Raw genomic sequence first — 14379 nt, forward strand, 5'->3', positions numbered from 1 at the left:
ATGTTGAGTTTGATGTTCAAATGCGGCTGTATATTAGCTGTACATTGGTTGTACATAGCCGCGCATCCGGTTTTACATCTTCACATATGCACCATCTATTGGATTTGGAGTTCTACATCATAAATCTGTTGGAGGCGACTAGCAAAAATGTCTATGCGTTATAATGGGAGGAAAATAATGACGTCAGGTGCAAGTACATGTGTTATGTGCAAGCACAATGTCCCATAATGTCGGATCAGTATGAACCACATGCTAATTATTTCATCCATCAAACTTCTAAAAAATGCAACATTCGGACCTTTATCTACTACCTCTACAAAAGCACGAGAGGGCGAAGAACCAATTCATCTCATCCATCCAATTAAAGAATCTAACGATCCAAATCATCGGAATGTTTAGCATCAAATCACGGTTAGCTCAGCCCACTAATCCCACGATCCACCCCTGTCATCCGTCCCCCCGGCTCGAAGAAAAAAAAAACCCACGAGAGCACCACGCTCTCCCGTCGGTTGCTCATATCCTCCTCCCGCATGACCTCTCGCCCCCTCCTCCTCCTCCTCCTCCCGCCTCCTGCCTCTCCCTCCTCCGCTCCCTCCCGCTCCGCCTCCGCCTTGCCATTCCCCGCCCCCGCCTCCCCACCCTCCTCTCCCTCGCCCTCCCCGGCAAAAACGGCAACGACGGCGGCGGTGGCAACAACAGCGGCGGCGGCGGGGATGACGAAACAGGGGACGGCGGCGGCGAGTGGGGCGGCCACCGGGGGGATGCGCTGTTCGTGCTGCCGCAGGCGGGGAGGAAGCTCTCCAGCCTGCCGGCGGACCTCGCCGTGGCCGTGGAGGGCGGCCGCGTCACGGGCGACATCGTGCGGCGCTTCGCGGAGATGGAGCGCTCGCCGCTGCTCCGTTGGCTGCTGGGCTTCAGATGGTTCAGGGAGCGCCTCCTCGCCGACGACCTCTTCCTCGCCAAGCTCGCCATGGAGATGGGCGTCGGCATGATCGCCAAGGTCCGTGGGATCGACATGGATGAATCATGAATGCTTTCAATCATAAGGTCCTCCCGGCGCCTCACACTTGCCGCCGTGCCATCTCTCCATCCAGAGTGCCCCGACGCTCCCTCCCACCATTCCTTCCCCCGCGGCAGTGTCACCATGGACCACGGAGCAAAGTCTCGACCGCGGCGGCGCTGTCGGGTTGAGGAGGGAGGATCAAGAAGGGGGGTGGAGCTGGGGCGACGGCCACACGGAAGGAGCCGGGAGCATGCCAGAGCGGCACTCAGTTTGCTCAGGTGCCGCTGTGCAGTCGTAAGAAAACCAGGGGTCCGTCTTGTTGGATTCGATCCAGAATTTCTTTTGTCAATCTACGAGCAGGTATATTTGGAATTGGAGGAACATATCCTGATTACTCTCTGGTTTTATCTACTTTGGCTCGTTTACTTGCTTCAACTCATGGCGTTCTCATCCATGGAGCCTGCGGCCGGGTGGGGAGCTCCTCGCAAGTTGTGGCGACGGCTGAAATAAATTGCGCTCGTTCATGTGGTCGACAGTGAGGAAAAAGCACATGTTTTTTTGGTTGAGGTTGCTCTGCACTTGTTCGTAGCAATACCAAACAACGGTAGAAACTTCATTTGTTTGTCAGGCTTGTTTGTGGTTTTTCTGAACTTCTTTGTCAGGCTTGTTTGTGGTCTTTCTGCTGAACTTCATTTGTAGATATTGCACAAAAGCATGATGACGACTACGAGCCCGCCCCGTCACCGCCGCGCCTCTGCTGCTTCCGCAGTGCACCGCTATTCTTAGACCTGCAGCCTTCACGGCCTGCCTCTACCGCTCCCGCCAGCACCCCGTCGCGGCTGTCGTCGCCGGAGAGACACCCACCGCCGGCACAGGCGCATGAGCCATCGCCGCCGGAGATAAGTCAGAGACCCGGAGCCCCCATCCTGGTATTGGACCTTCCAATTCAAGGCACCTTCCACCTAATACTGGAGTAAGTGGTATGGCACTCTCTCTCCTTTCCGGATGGGCCGATGGATAAGATACATTTTTGTCCCCTCTTTGAATTGAGTACAAGCATGTATCTGAACTTTTACCCCCTTCTCTTCTGTGGATGGGCACGATGTGGTGCAGGTTCCACAGATTCAGGAAAAGCAGGGCTGAATGGAATCCAACGGAACTAATGTTGCAGCTATAGCATCCGATATTTAGCGATACATGTTTAATTCGGTGATAACAGGTATATCATCCCATATTGTTCCATTGATGTTGTAGCTGGTACTTGCCAGTCTCTATGGAGTATAGGTACGAGTGGAGTAAGTGAGAAGAGTACATTATTGTAGGTTGCATGTACTTGTTGTAGTTACCTAAACCATGCAAAAATGGACAGATTTTTCAACATATGAAGCTGTTATTAGCTAACATCTCTTCTTTTTTCTCATTTAGTTGCATTACTGGAAGGTGGGTCAGGGCGCAGTGTTGAATCATCTTGATTGGCCCGAGAGAAATGAGGACCCTGCGACAGGCAACCTTTTGCTTACTAACCTCGCAAATATTTGAAGCGTAAGTCTCTAACTACGAAAATGATCTCAAAACCTTTCATGTGACATTGCACCTATGATATGGAGAGTATGACAAATTATACAAAAAGAAAATCTAATTTATGGTAATAGAATTACATGTAGTACTTAATATTTATTGCCCGTATGAAGCAAAGTGTCTACAACCTTTATAACTACAACAGTTTAACTTTGATACTCGGCAATAGGTATGCCGAGCTTTGCGGTTTGCCACTTCCTGAAGTAAGTAGAAATAGGAGTTCCAGTTTCTTGATTTTCAGGAAACTGAGGAGGAGCGTTTGAGTAAAGAGGAGAGGAATGGTTGGGAAGCAAATAAGAGGAAAAGGAGAGGAAAAGCAGGAGGATGAACTGCTAAAATATAGCTATGATCATGAGTATATTATAAATATCATTTTAGTTTGTTGTCTTTTTTATTGATTTTTCTTTGTGATAATAATTGAGAAATAAAGAAGAATTATGGCATGTCAAATATTACCATACTACCAGATATTTTTTATTATATTTAGTCATTTCCATTTTGGGTAGACATGTGTTATGTTTCTTAACATTTTTTCTTCTTGATCTCGACTTACTTTGGACATGCAAAGTGAGGACTTGGATGTCTGTACACTCTAATTTGGCTCTGAAGTTTCAATTTGGATATTTGTCTCTTCTAGGTGACTTGTAATGCAAATTCTCTATAAATACATTCATGGAGCTAGGTGAAAACTAAGGGGACTTATAGCATGGCTACGGAAAAAGCTAATAAGTGATCACTAGGCAGTAGCACCATATGTTACATATAACTGGGTCAAGCTTTCATCTTATTTGGTGCCTCCTTCATGTGTCCATGTGTCCATGTATGGATGAAAAACTATGTAAATATTTGACAACTATTTTGATAATTATTTGATGTCAAGTGAGACGTGAAGCTTACTAGTTGAAGAAAGTGCAATATTCAGACGCCGGATGCAGACATTAACATCTCTTTACTCACCCGCGTGCAAAATCCTTCCATGAAATTCCATTTATAAGTACTCTTATCCAAAGCCTTCCCTTCAAGTATATGCTATTTATTCAGTCTCTTTGTGTTGCATAGTCGTCTTGTCTATTGGATACTTTCTTGTGCTTCCGGTTTAATGGGATTTTAACGCATGATCGATGCTCCGCTTTAATCATCACCATGGAAAGTTTACCCATGCATGTCATCTGCCCGTGAGCCCTCCTTTAATTATTATGCGAACAAACACGAGTGATGTGCTCAATCGATGGTGCAACTTCCATCCTTAAGAATGCATAGCAGCCCCACAATCCTCAGGATTTATCATTTCTTCATGGCAGCCCAGTTAATTTCTTCCCATGATCTTTAGATTTTGTTCTCATTTGGTTTTAAAGTGATAGATGAATTTTCTACTCCCTCCGTCCCAAAATTCTTGTCTTAGATTAGTCTAGATACGGATGTATTAATACCAAAACGTGACTTGATACATCCGTATTTAGACAAATCTAAAACAAAGAATTTTGGGACAGAACGAGTACAAAATTACGCTCTGTTCATCCCATCACTTGTGAATTTTGCAATAGGGTTGGTCGTCTTAATTTCCAATGGAAATTTTTTCATGATCAAATCATGTCCAAATATTGTAATGACTTGATCACCCTTGAACTTTATAATGAATTTTGTTTATTTTTGAGGTGTGAAGAATATTTATGTGCATTTTAATTTATTGGACCAAGAACTTTGTTTGATATGATGCACTTTTGGTTGTAGGATTATAAAGTTTGACTGATATGATGCACTTTTGGTTGTAGAAATCTGAAAACATTGCTTTACATGATGAGTTTGATGTTCAAATGCGGTTGTATATTGGCTGTACATTAGTTGTACACCGCCGCGGCACTGCAAGCAGCAATGCCAATTCTCATCCAGATTATCAGCGGTTGTATTTCAGTTTGCATTAGACCATGATATCAAACAAGTCAGAACTCTAAGGCCAAGACATGTTGGACACTGACACATTGTACAAGCCAGATATCAGAAGCTTAGTAAAAAGAAAGATATCAGCAGCTTATAATAAATAAATAAACAATACCAGACACCAGGAACTTGCAAAAACAAGGTACGTAGCAAGACAATGTGGCAAATGGCCAAATATATTAACCAATATAGGTTATGAGTTTGCTCCTCTCACAATTTATCCGCAATTCGAACAATTGCCAAAATGTTACAGGTATCGTCGTAGCCCTCTTAGAAACCTAAGCAGACGGAGGTAGGATAAAGATATTAACTTCCTAAACTGGGTACACAAAAAAGTAGAAGAAACCTGATGCAGAACAAATCTACATCTTGGCCTCCTTGGGGTCCTGGTATTCAGCTTCCGGAGTCTGGTCGCCACCACCACTGCTGCCGCTGTCGCCGCCGGCAGCGCCGCCACCACCCTGCATGTGCTGTCCAATCTTTGAGACTGCCTTGTTCGCCGCCTCCAGCTTCTGCTTGATGGCGTCCGAATCGTCGCCAGCCATTGCTGCTCTCAGATCAGAGACAGCAGACTGGATCTCCGTGACAACTTCAGCAGGGACCTTGTCTTTGTACTCGCTGACGCTCTTCTCAATGCTGTAGATGGTGGTATCTGCAGAGTTCCTGAGGTCAATCAACGACTTCCTTTCCTGATCCCTCTGAGAATTTAGCTCCGCCTCCTTCACCATCTTCTCGATGTCACTGTCAGACAAACCACCTGAAGATTTGATGGTGATATCCTGCTCTTTGCCAGTGGACTTGTCCTTTGCTGACACCTTGACAATACCATTGGCATCAATGTCAAAAGTGACCTCAATCTGTGGCATACCCCTCGGGGCCGGTGGAATGCCTTCAAGCTGGAATTCACCAAGAAGCTTGTTATCTGTGGCCATCTCCCTCTCACCCTGAAGCACCTTGATTCCAACCTGCGTCTGGTTATCTGCAGCAGTGGAGAAGGTCTGGCTCTTCTTGGTTGGAATTGTAGTGTTCCTGTTGATTAGCCTTGTGAAGATGCCTCCAAGAGTCTCAATACCAAGGGAAAGGGGCGTGACATCCAGCAGCAAGAGCTCCTTCACATCACCCCTCAAAATGCCACCCTGAATGGCAGCTCCCATGGCAACAGCCTCATCAGGATTGACACCCTTGCTTGGCGACTTGCCGAATATCTGAGAAACAATATCCTGGACCTTTGGCACCCTTGTCATACCACCAACCAGTAGAACCTCATCAATCTCCTTTGCAGAAACACCAGCATCCTTGAGGCAGTTTGTACATGGGATGCGAGTTCTCTCAATGAGGTTGCCCACAAGAGACTCAAACTTTGATCTGGTCAAGGTAATGTTGAAATGCTTCGCACCAGAGGCATCTGCTGTGATGAAGGGGAGATTGATTTCAGTCTGTGGAGTTGAGGAAAGCTCAACCTTCGCCTTCTCAGCAGCTTCCCTGAGCCTTTGGAGGGCCAACTTGTCCTTGCTCAGATCAATGTTGTCAGAGTTCTTATATTCACTAACCAGGTAGTTGAGCAATGTAGCATCAAAGTCCTCACCACCAAGGAAAGTATCTCCATTGGTCGCCTTGACCTGAACAAGATACGAGCATTACGATCAGAACAAGATACCGGTACTATGATCAGAACACACGTTTCAAAAAACTATTAGGATATGTAGTGGAGTCATCTGAAGAAAGGAGTTTACCTCAAAAACGCCATTAGAAATCTCAAGGATTGATACATCAAATGTTCCACCGCCCAAGTCAAATACAGCAATCAGGCCCTCCTTGTTGTTCATTCCATACGACAGAGCTGCAGCAGTGGGCTCATTGATAATCCTCATCACCTCCAACCCAGCAATCCTACCAGCATCCTTGGTGGCCTGACGCTGGGCATCATTGAAATAAGCTGGGACTGTAATAACAGCCTTGGAGACCGACTTGCCAAGGTAAGCCTCTGCAGTTTCCTTCATCTTGGTAAGAACAAACGCACCAATCTGACTCGGGGAGTATGACTTCCCAGCCATCTCCACCCAGGCATCACCATTTGTTCCCCTGACAATCTTGTAAGGCACCATCTTCATTTCCTTCTGTGTTTGGGGGTCATCAAAAGCTCTACCAATCAGGCGCTTGGACCCACGAACTGTGTTCTCGGCATTTGTCACTGCCTGTCGACTGGCAGTGATGCCAATCAAGATCTCGCCTTTGCTGTTTGTGGCAACAATGGAGGGCGTTGTCCTCGCACCTTCAGCATTCTCAATCACCCGTGGTGTCTGTACAAACAAATTGATCAGTCGTACTAATAGTGTCACCAGTTCACAACCAATTAAAAGCATGTATATTCACCAAACTGCAACTTAACAAAATTTTATTAGTTGACAGCATTTCAAGATATACTATTAGTTGCATCTGGATACTATAAGTTGACATCTGGATACAGCTATTGCCTTACAAATTCAAGACATGCTAGTGCTATTAAACTGTCTAATAATACAGAGAACATGGTAAATTTCAGAGTCGGGGTGATTAGGGAACAAGATCACACCTTTCCTTCCATGACGGAGACACATGAGTTCGTCGTGCCCAAATCGATCCCGATGACATCGGCGGCGGCGGGCCTTGAGCTGCACATGCAAGAACATACATCCATCTCAGTACCGAACAAGCAAGAAGCAGACCGATACAGACAGCACACGGTAGATCTACAAATCCAACATCGAGGATTACCTGAAAGCGCGGGCCACGGCTCCGAGCCTGGAGAGCAGGGGAGACGTCGCGTGATGATGATTGTGGGTCCGGGGAGCCTGGTCAGATCACACGGCGGAACACAAAAACGCATCAGATCAACATCACAGAACGAACAATGAACCCCTAAATCCGCGCGCCGATCCAAGAAGAGACCAGCGCCTGGCCGCGGAACAAGAAGAAAATGCAAGCACATGGGGATGCGGAGAGAGGGGGCGAGGGAGGTGGGACCTGAGCGATGGCGCGCGTGGCGAGGGCGTGGCCGGACCTGGCCAGCCGCGAGGCGAGGAGAGATCCGATGGCCATGGCTGGCGCTCGGGCTTGTTGGGTCGGCTCCCGGCGGCGGCGGCGAGTCGGAGGATGGAGAAAAGGGGCAGAGGTGAGATCCGAAAAACCCTAGCGGGAGGCGGCCTCTGCTCTTAAACCCCTGGCGGCCCGCCGCACCGGCTTGGGGAAGGGGAAAGAAATGGGGGGCGGGGGCATTCCCGTCATTCTTCAACGGGATGGGTCTGTGGCTGGCGGTGGGGCCGGAAGATTCTAGACGGCTCGAGCGGCCTCGCCCCGTCCGTTCGCTCGGGGTTCGGTCGTTTGGGTGGCGGAGAACGTTTCTTTTTGCGGAAGGAATTTTGTTTTCTTTATATCTTTGTCGACGTGGCAAAAAGTCAAATGCAAAGCTGGTCAGGAATAAATGCGGCATGGAAAACTACGGAGATTTTTGCTTTCTTGCACGATAATGCAACAATACTCTGCCCGGCCGCCATGGCGTGACCAAGGGTTCGTGGTTACTTTTTTTTCACTGTATACACTGCAAGTTTTAATTAACTAGCAAATATGCTCGTGCATTGCAACGGAAGAAAAAATGCCTCGATCTTAATTAAAAATGATTCAACACCCCATTGTACACAGAGAAGAAGCACTAATAGCATAAACCATGAATATGAAATATCACTGAAGCTTAATTTCCCAATTCAACTCTAATAGTGCCAAAAATAGTTACAAAGACATGCATTGCTTTGTACATAGATTGATAGCTATAGAGTATCTACTGCTAGTGTGGATTTTCTAGCTTGTAGGTGTACCCTTCGTGCATAAAATAAGGGATTTTTACTATGCAAAATCTCATTTCATGATATTTATAACAAAATTTCAAATTTTAAAACCTTATCCTGCTGCAATAATTTTAAAATGATTAATGAAATCTAAGAGGCTAAAAATTCTTTTAGGTGACCCCATATTTATTTATTTTTCTTTGAAATATTCAAATCTCATTGTTAGTTTATTTAATTTTCTATTACGAAATCTTATTTTTTACATGATCTTCCTTGCTAATTGTACCCGAAATATGACTATGTTTGTGCAAAAAGAAAACAAAAACTCAAACGTGTAGTTTTTTTCATGTAGAGCATGCATGTTTTGATTGATTGCACCTAATTTTATTTTTTGGAAAGATGTTTTGATTGTTTGCACCTAATTTTTTTTGGGTAAGAGAAAAAAAAATACTCAGATGTGTAGTTATTTTTCTCATCCGCATGAGGCAAGTTTGTGAGCGTCCGTGAGTTTTTTTTTACATTTTTGTGTGTTATCGGCTCGGCTCATATCCCATCAGCATATGTTCATCCTGCGCACGCTCGTAGCCGTTGGCAATTGCTGACACGGAAGGTTGTATGTGTGCATGGCGTGGTGGTCTTGGCTCCCCTGCTCGACAATCCTTTGTTTTCGTATCGATCATGCATGTCCGCTTGCTTGCTAGGGGTTGTCGCCCCAACCCTAGGCGGGAGGATAGAGCATTCTCCTTCACGACAACAATCTTGCTAGTGCAGTGTCTTCCTATGTTTCATCAGCGATGGCAGACCTCTCTCGTGATGTTTGTCATTTCCTTGACAATCCGCTTCTTCTTCGTGCTCTTCTTCTTGCAACTTACCCCCATTTTGTTGGATCTAATATGGGCAAGATCCTAGCTGCTTTCTAGGTGTATCCAGTGCGACGAGGCGAGCGTGTGCGGCTAACTAGTATTGGTGTTCTTAAAGTCCCATGTCGCTCTTAGCTCTAGGGTGAGCACGTCCTTTCGCCCGACTGTGTGGTGTCCTCGAGCTTGGACGAGAGGGTAGGGTGCCCCTTTGTCGAAGGACTAGGAGGATTGTGGGTTATGTTCTACCTTGCCAATGACGCCGACTGGTTTGCCGTATGAGGAATCGGATACTTCTCAAGGTTGCTCGGTCTCTTTCTATGATATTCGAGTATGTAGCAACATCATGGTCTAGCTGCTCTTCCTTTTTAGTTTTTGCCCTTGTTGTGTGTGTTGTAATTTTTCTTTCGACATTCATGTATCTTGTAAATCCTGGCTAGTTGATGGCTTAATTAATTCAAAGTGCTCGTCTTGAGCCTTCTGTCTAAAAAAGGATCTCGTTTCAAGAGGTAAATGGATGTTGCGGTCTTTAAAGGCTAGTGTGGCAAGGGAGTTTGCATGTGCCACTTTCCTATGCTCTTTCTTTAGTGCAATTTTCAATCTTTTACGGACGGTGTACAATCAAAGGAAAATAAAGATTGTTATGATTTTCAATGTAATTTTATTTTTTATTGTTTATTTTGCGTCCAACTTTTTCCATTGTACTGGTTATTGATTGCACTTCTGCTTCGGTGTACCCCTCTAAACATATCAACAGAGGAGATCACTCCATACCCCTTCATAATAGAAAAGGTTAGGATGGTCTTTTTAAAAAATACGTCGCCCGCATCGAGCCCGCCGATCTTATTCAACGACCCCCCACCCCCCCCCCCCCCCCCAGCTTCGGGGCGGCCCATTTACTCGTTTTCTTTTCTGTTAAACCTCAAAATAAGTGCAGCGACGTGATTTGAACTCCTAAACTCTAGGTTAAGTGCAACTGCATTAACCAAGTGGGACAACTTACTCTACGTGCTTAGTTTACTTCTTTTTCCTTCTTCAAATCAACGGCATAAAAACATGCGTCTTTCTTCTTTGGTTTTAGTTTTCGGCAGGTTTTCTTATGTTTTTATTTATTTTTCTCCACTTTTTTCATTTTCTTTTTCCTTTTTCTGAAATTCATGATTTTTATTTGAATTTTCTTTAATTCATGACCCTTTCAAAGTTGCGAACATTTTCTTAAATATGTGAACATTTTCTAAAAATCCATGAACTTTTTGGGAATACGTGAACTTTTTTTCAAATGCCAGAGTGTTTTTTAAATACATGAACTCTTATCAACTTCTACAAACTTTTTATCAAAACCCACAAACCTTTATTAAATTCATGGACTTATTTTACAATTCAATAAAAAGAATCAAATTCGTGAAATTTATCGATGAACTTTTCTAGTTTTATTTGAAAACCTGCGGAAATTTTATCGTGGACACTTTTTTCAAAATCGATGAACTTTTTCAGACCCCGAATGCTCGGCCTAGCCCATCAGGCGCCCGACGGGAGCGATGCCGTCGCCTAGCTGGGCCAAGGCCTAAGAATTTTTTTCATTTTTTTAGTTTTTATTCCATTTGTTGTTAATTCATTTTTATCTATTTTGAAATTTATTTACTTTTGAAACCTTTGAAAATTTTAAAATACTGTATGGAATACCCATAAATGTTCGTGTTTTCCATTATTGTTTAAAATTCTAAAAATTACTCTGGAATTTCCAAAAATGTTCTCGTTTTTTGAATTATTTGTTCACAAATTAAGAAATGTTTGCATTTCAAAACAATGTTGATATTTTTTTAAAGTATGTGGCCTGCAATTTTCATCTATTGTTCAGAATTTTTTAACAATTTTGGTCAAAGTGTTCGAGTTTGTAAATTTTCTATACATAATACGAAAAATGTTCTTATTTGAAAGTTTTGTTGACAAATTCAAAAAACAATAAGTATTGCAAAAAATATTCATGCTTTTTAAAAATTCTTCCTATATCCAAAAAATGTTATCTTTTCAAATTTTGGTCGGAGTTTCTACAAATGTTGTCGTGCTTTCAAAAAATATTCGTATTTAAAAAAAGATCGTGTGTATGAAACTTTTTCATGTTTTTTAAAATGTTTGGAATTTTAAATTGTGTTTGCATTTTTATAAACTGTTCAGGATTACTATTGTTTTTATATTTTTCAAAAAATGTTCGGTATCCCAAATTTCTTCACTTTTTTTGAAAAATGTTTTGGAATTGAAAATTGTTCAAAAAAATTCAAAAAAGTTTGGAGTTTCATAAATCATTTGTTTTTTCCAAAAATATTTGACATTTCATAATAGTTCACTTTTTTTCATTAAAAGTTTCAAATTTTTGCAGATATGTTTTTATATATGAATGTTGTTATGTATTCTTATATAGAACATAATTGGTTTGATGCCAACAATTGGCATTGCCAATATTTGGCAAGCCAACATTTGGCAAAATCAGAATTTGCCAAATGTTGGCAACTTTTTGTGAGGTTGAGAAGAAAAGGTGGTAGCCAACCAATCACTAGACAACATTTGGCATTTGCCAAATATTGACATGCCAACTTTTGGCATCAAACCAATCATGCTCATAGTTCGCGCTATATGAAATCATAAGTAGGGTCTAGGTCGAGTGGTAAGCAGCTCGCAACAATGGCCGACACGCGCGAGAACTGACACAGAGAGCCTCGTACGAGGTGTCTTCGTACGGCGTATACGTTGTGAAAGGTCCGTATTGCATTTTATATGTTTAGTGAGGGGGGTTGTACCGAAGCGGGACTCGATTGATAATTATCAGATCTAAGACACTTCGGACGTCTTTTTCTAAGAAAACTTTTATTTGAAAGAGGAGCATCTTATTAGTGAATTAAAACATCATGGCAAATGGTATTTGCTTTAACGTGCATAGAAATGGTCCATCTTCCACCTTCAACTTCAGACGCTGGATAGGGGCGAACCGACTGCAAGACACGGTCGTAGAGCTTGTGCATGCACCCGGCCCCTAATCTTTGCTGAACCTAAATCTTGTTGTAAAACGGAGGGAAACGGCATGGCGCCCCGCCTTCGACATCGTCGAGAAACCCGGCCTGCTGGCAGTACTCGACGCTGTCCGCGATGGTCTCCTCCAGCGATCGGCAGGTCCACCCCAGCTTCTTCAGCTTGTCGGTCGTCATCGGTGCCGGGTGATCCACGTCGTAGATGCTCTCCCTGCAATTTTGCCGGAGCGAATGGAGTCAGCCAGAGCCGGGCATTGTCTTCAGCGTTTGCCCAGTGCAGGAAAGGATAAAGATGCCTATGCTTACTTGCTGACTAGAGGGTAGTCAGGGTACATGCTCTTGAGCAAGTCCCGCAGGTCGCGGGCGGTGATGACATGCGGCGCGCAGATGTGCCTGCCGGCGGCCTCCGGCGCCTCGTAGAGCACGAGCAGAGCGTCGGCGGTGTCGCGCACGTCGACGATGTGCCACAGCTTGTCCCTCATCCGGTCAGGGCCCCCTGCACCAGCGCCCAAAGTATGAGAAACAAGAGGACATAACATGACCAGGTTGTGAGCGTGAGCTTGAGGTGGTGACTGAAGCCACCTTTGAGGAAGTAGATGAGGAACTGGCTGCTCGCGTTCACCGATGGCTGCAGCAGGGGGCCGAACACCACCGCCGGGTTGAGAGTGACCACGTCCAGGCCGGTTCGCCGCCCGTATTCGAGCGCCGCCTCCTCTGCCGTGATCTTGGAAACCGAATACCAGTCCTGCAGAGCCAGAGGTTCATGAGTTGCTCGATTTGAGATGACAACAAATTTCTATGCTTCTCTGCCTGCTTGGCACTAGAAGTAGTAGTGGATATATACCTCTTGATTCCTGCAAAAATCTCTGTCTGACCAACAGTTTTCGTCTTTGATCTTGTCGTTGGGCCAATCCTTGGGGTTGATATCGACGGCGACAATGGATGACACGACAACCACCCGCCGAATCTTCGCAGCGGACGCGGCCTCCAGTACATTTTTGGTACCAGCAACGGCAGGACGCAGAAGTTCTAGCTGTATGGTTATGCATGGCATAAATACTCTAGTCTAATGTTCCGTTCTAAACCATATCGTCGGAAGCAAGATTTGAAAAGTGTAAACTTACCTCTGGGTCAGTCGCATTCTCCGAAGGAACCGGACTGGCGACATGGAAAACTCCCTGGCATCCCTCTATCGCAGCCACCATGGCATCGTAATCAAGCAGATCGGCCTTGATAAGCTTGAGATTTTCAGATGCGTTCTCCAGCGACCTCAGATGGCCGGTCTTCTTCTCACCTAAAATATTATCAGAACTAGTCGTGAGGTTATAAGTAAGTATGACACTACTACTACATATGCCATTTGTTTTGTGCATCCAGGGTGCACTGATCTAATGGTCTACCGCTACAAGGCTAGGATGAAACGGCAGGGGAGTCGGGATGGCCGGAGCTTCGCGGAGCAGAGACCGCCATGGCAGCGTCGCATGCACGGGCACGGACACAAAGGGGGCCAAGCAGGCAGGCACGTACCGAGGTCGCGGACGGTGCCGCGGACGGTGTAGCCGCGGGAGAGGAGGAGCTTCACGAGCCACGAGGCGATGAACCCGGCGGCGCCGGTGACGCACACCTCCCCTTTCCCTCCCTCCATACGCCCGACCATGGCTGAAGCTGATAGGCTCCGCTTAACACACACAACACAGCGCGCGAGCTCCACTCAACGTCTGTGGTTGCTAGCAGCAGCAGGAGTGCTCAACGATAGCTACCGGCTCAGCGAAGCAGCCTGCTACAAGTACAGGTTGGAGGGAAATTTGCTGGGCACACACACACGTACGAATCAGCGTTTGTTTATATGCAACTTCGGGCGGCCCGTAGATCAGAATCTTGATCTGGAATTCACGTGGAGCTGTTTATGATATCTGACACGCAAAGATTCAGCATGGAGCACGCCGATATATTGTATATATAGACTACTTGAAACTCGAGCATCCATGTGCAACTTGATCGCTTTGCGCTCAAATAGCGCACAGATCGACATGCTTTTTTTTTTGAAGGGAAAAGCCTAGTGGCATTTTATTCATCTCGCGGCAAGGTTACATCATGGAGAACATGCGGTAATAAGAATTTCACTTCTGCTTCGGTAGACCCCCCTAAACACAAGGACG

At 45.1% G+C, this 14379-nt stretch overlaps 3 protein-coding genes across 11 annotated transcripts; 1 reads left to right on the forward strand and 2 right to left on the reverse strand.

Annotated features, from left to right (window-relative positions):
* The first annotated feature begins 250 nt into the window (after positions 1-250).
* Positions 251-3460, forward strand: LOC109744490 (uncharacterized). 9 transcript variants are annotated; one of them, XM_073500474.1, is made up of 6 exons: positions 251-1000; positions 1095-1363; positions 1463-1983; positions 2117-2222; positions 2429-2545; positions 3219-3460. In XM_073500474.1, exons 1-2 carry the CDS (start codon positions 284-286, stop codon positions 1299-1301), a joined length of 924 nt encoding a protein of 307 aa, XP_073356575.1. In that variant the 5' UTR covers positions 251-283; the 3' UTR covers positions 1302-1363; positions 1463-1983; positions 2117-2222; positions 2429-2545; positions 3219-3460. The 9 variants fall into 9 exon arrangements, with proteins under 9 accessions (XP_073356575.1, XP_073356576.1, XP_073356577.1 ...); XM_073500475.1 differs by lacking the exon at positions 3219-3460 and having other exon boundaries at positions 1463-1607; positions 1703-1983; positions 2429-3077; XM_073500476.1 differs by having other exon boundaries at positions 252-1000; positions 1095-1607; positions 1703-1983.
* A 1206-nt stretch (positions 3461-4666) lies between these two features.
* Positions 4667-7770, reverse strand: LOC109744488 (heat shock 70 kDa protein, mitochondrial). Its single transcript, XM_020303611.4, has 5 exons — positions 7523-7770; positions 7274-7350; positions 7092-7170; positions 6253-6819; positions 4667-6138 (listed from the first exon to the last, which is right to left on the reverse strand). Exons 1-5 carry the CDS (start codon positions 7595-7597, stop codon positions 4882-4884), a joined length of 2055 nt encoding a protein of 684 aa, XP_020159200.1. The 5' UTR covers positions 7598-7770; the 3' UTR covers positions 4667-4881.
* A 4272-nt stretch (positions 7771-12042) lies between these two features.
* Positions 12043-14054, reverse strand: LOC109744491 (cinnamoyl-CoA reductase 1). Its single transcript, XM_020303615.4, has 6 exons — positions 13748-14054; positions 13345-13514; positions 13065-13253; positions 12803-12965; positions 12527-12716; positions 12043-12431 (listed from the first exon to the last, which is right to left on the reverse strand). Exons 1-6 carry the CDS (start codon positions 13875-13877, stop codon positions 12242-12244), a joined length of 1032 nt encoding a protein of 343 aa, XP_020159204.1. The 5' UTR covers positions 13878-14054; the 3' UTR covers positions 12043-12241.
* Positions 14055-14379: the final 325 nt, after the last annotated feature.

This window comes from Aegilops tauschii, chromosome 5 (assembly GCF_002575655.3).
Source record: "Aegilops tauschii subsp. strangulata cultivar AL8/78 chromosome 5, Aet v6.0, whole genome shotgun sequence".
Lineage (NCBI taxonomy): Eukaryota > Viridiplantae > Streptophyta > Magnoliopsida > Poales > Poaceae > Aegilops > Aegilops tauschii.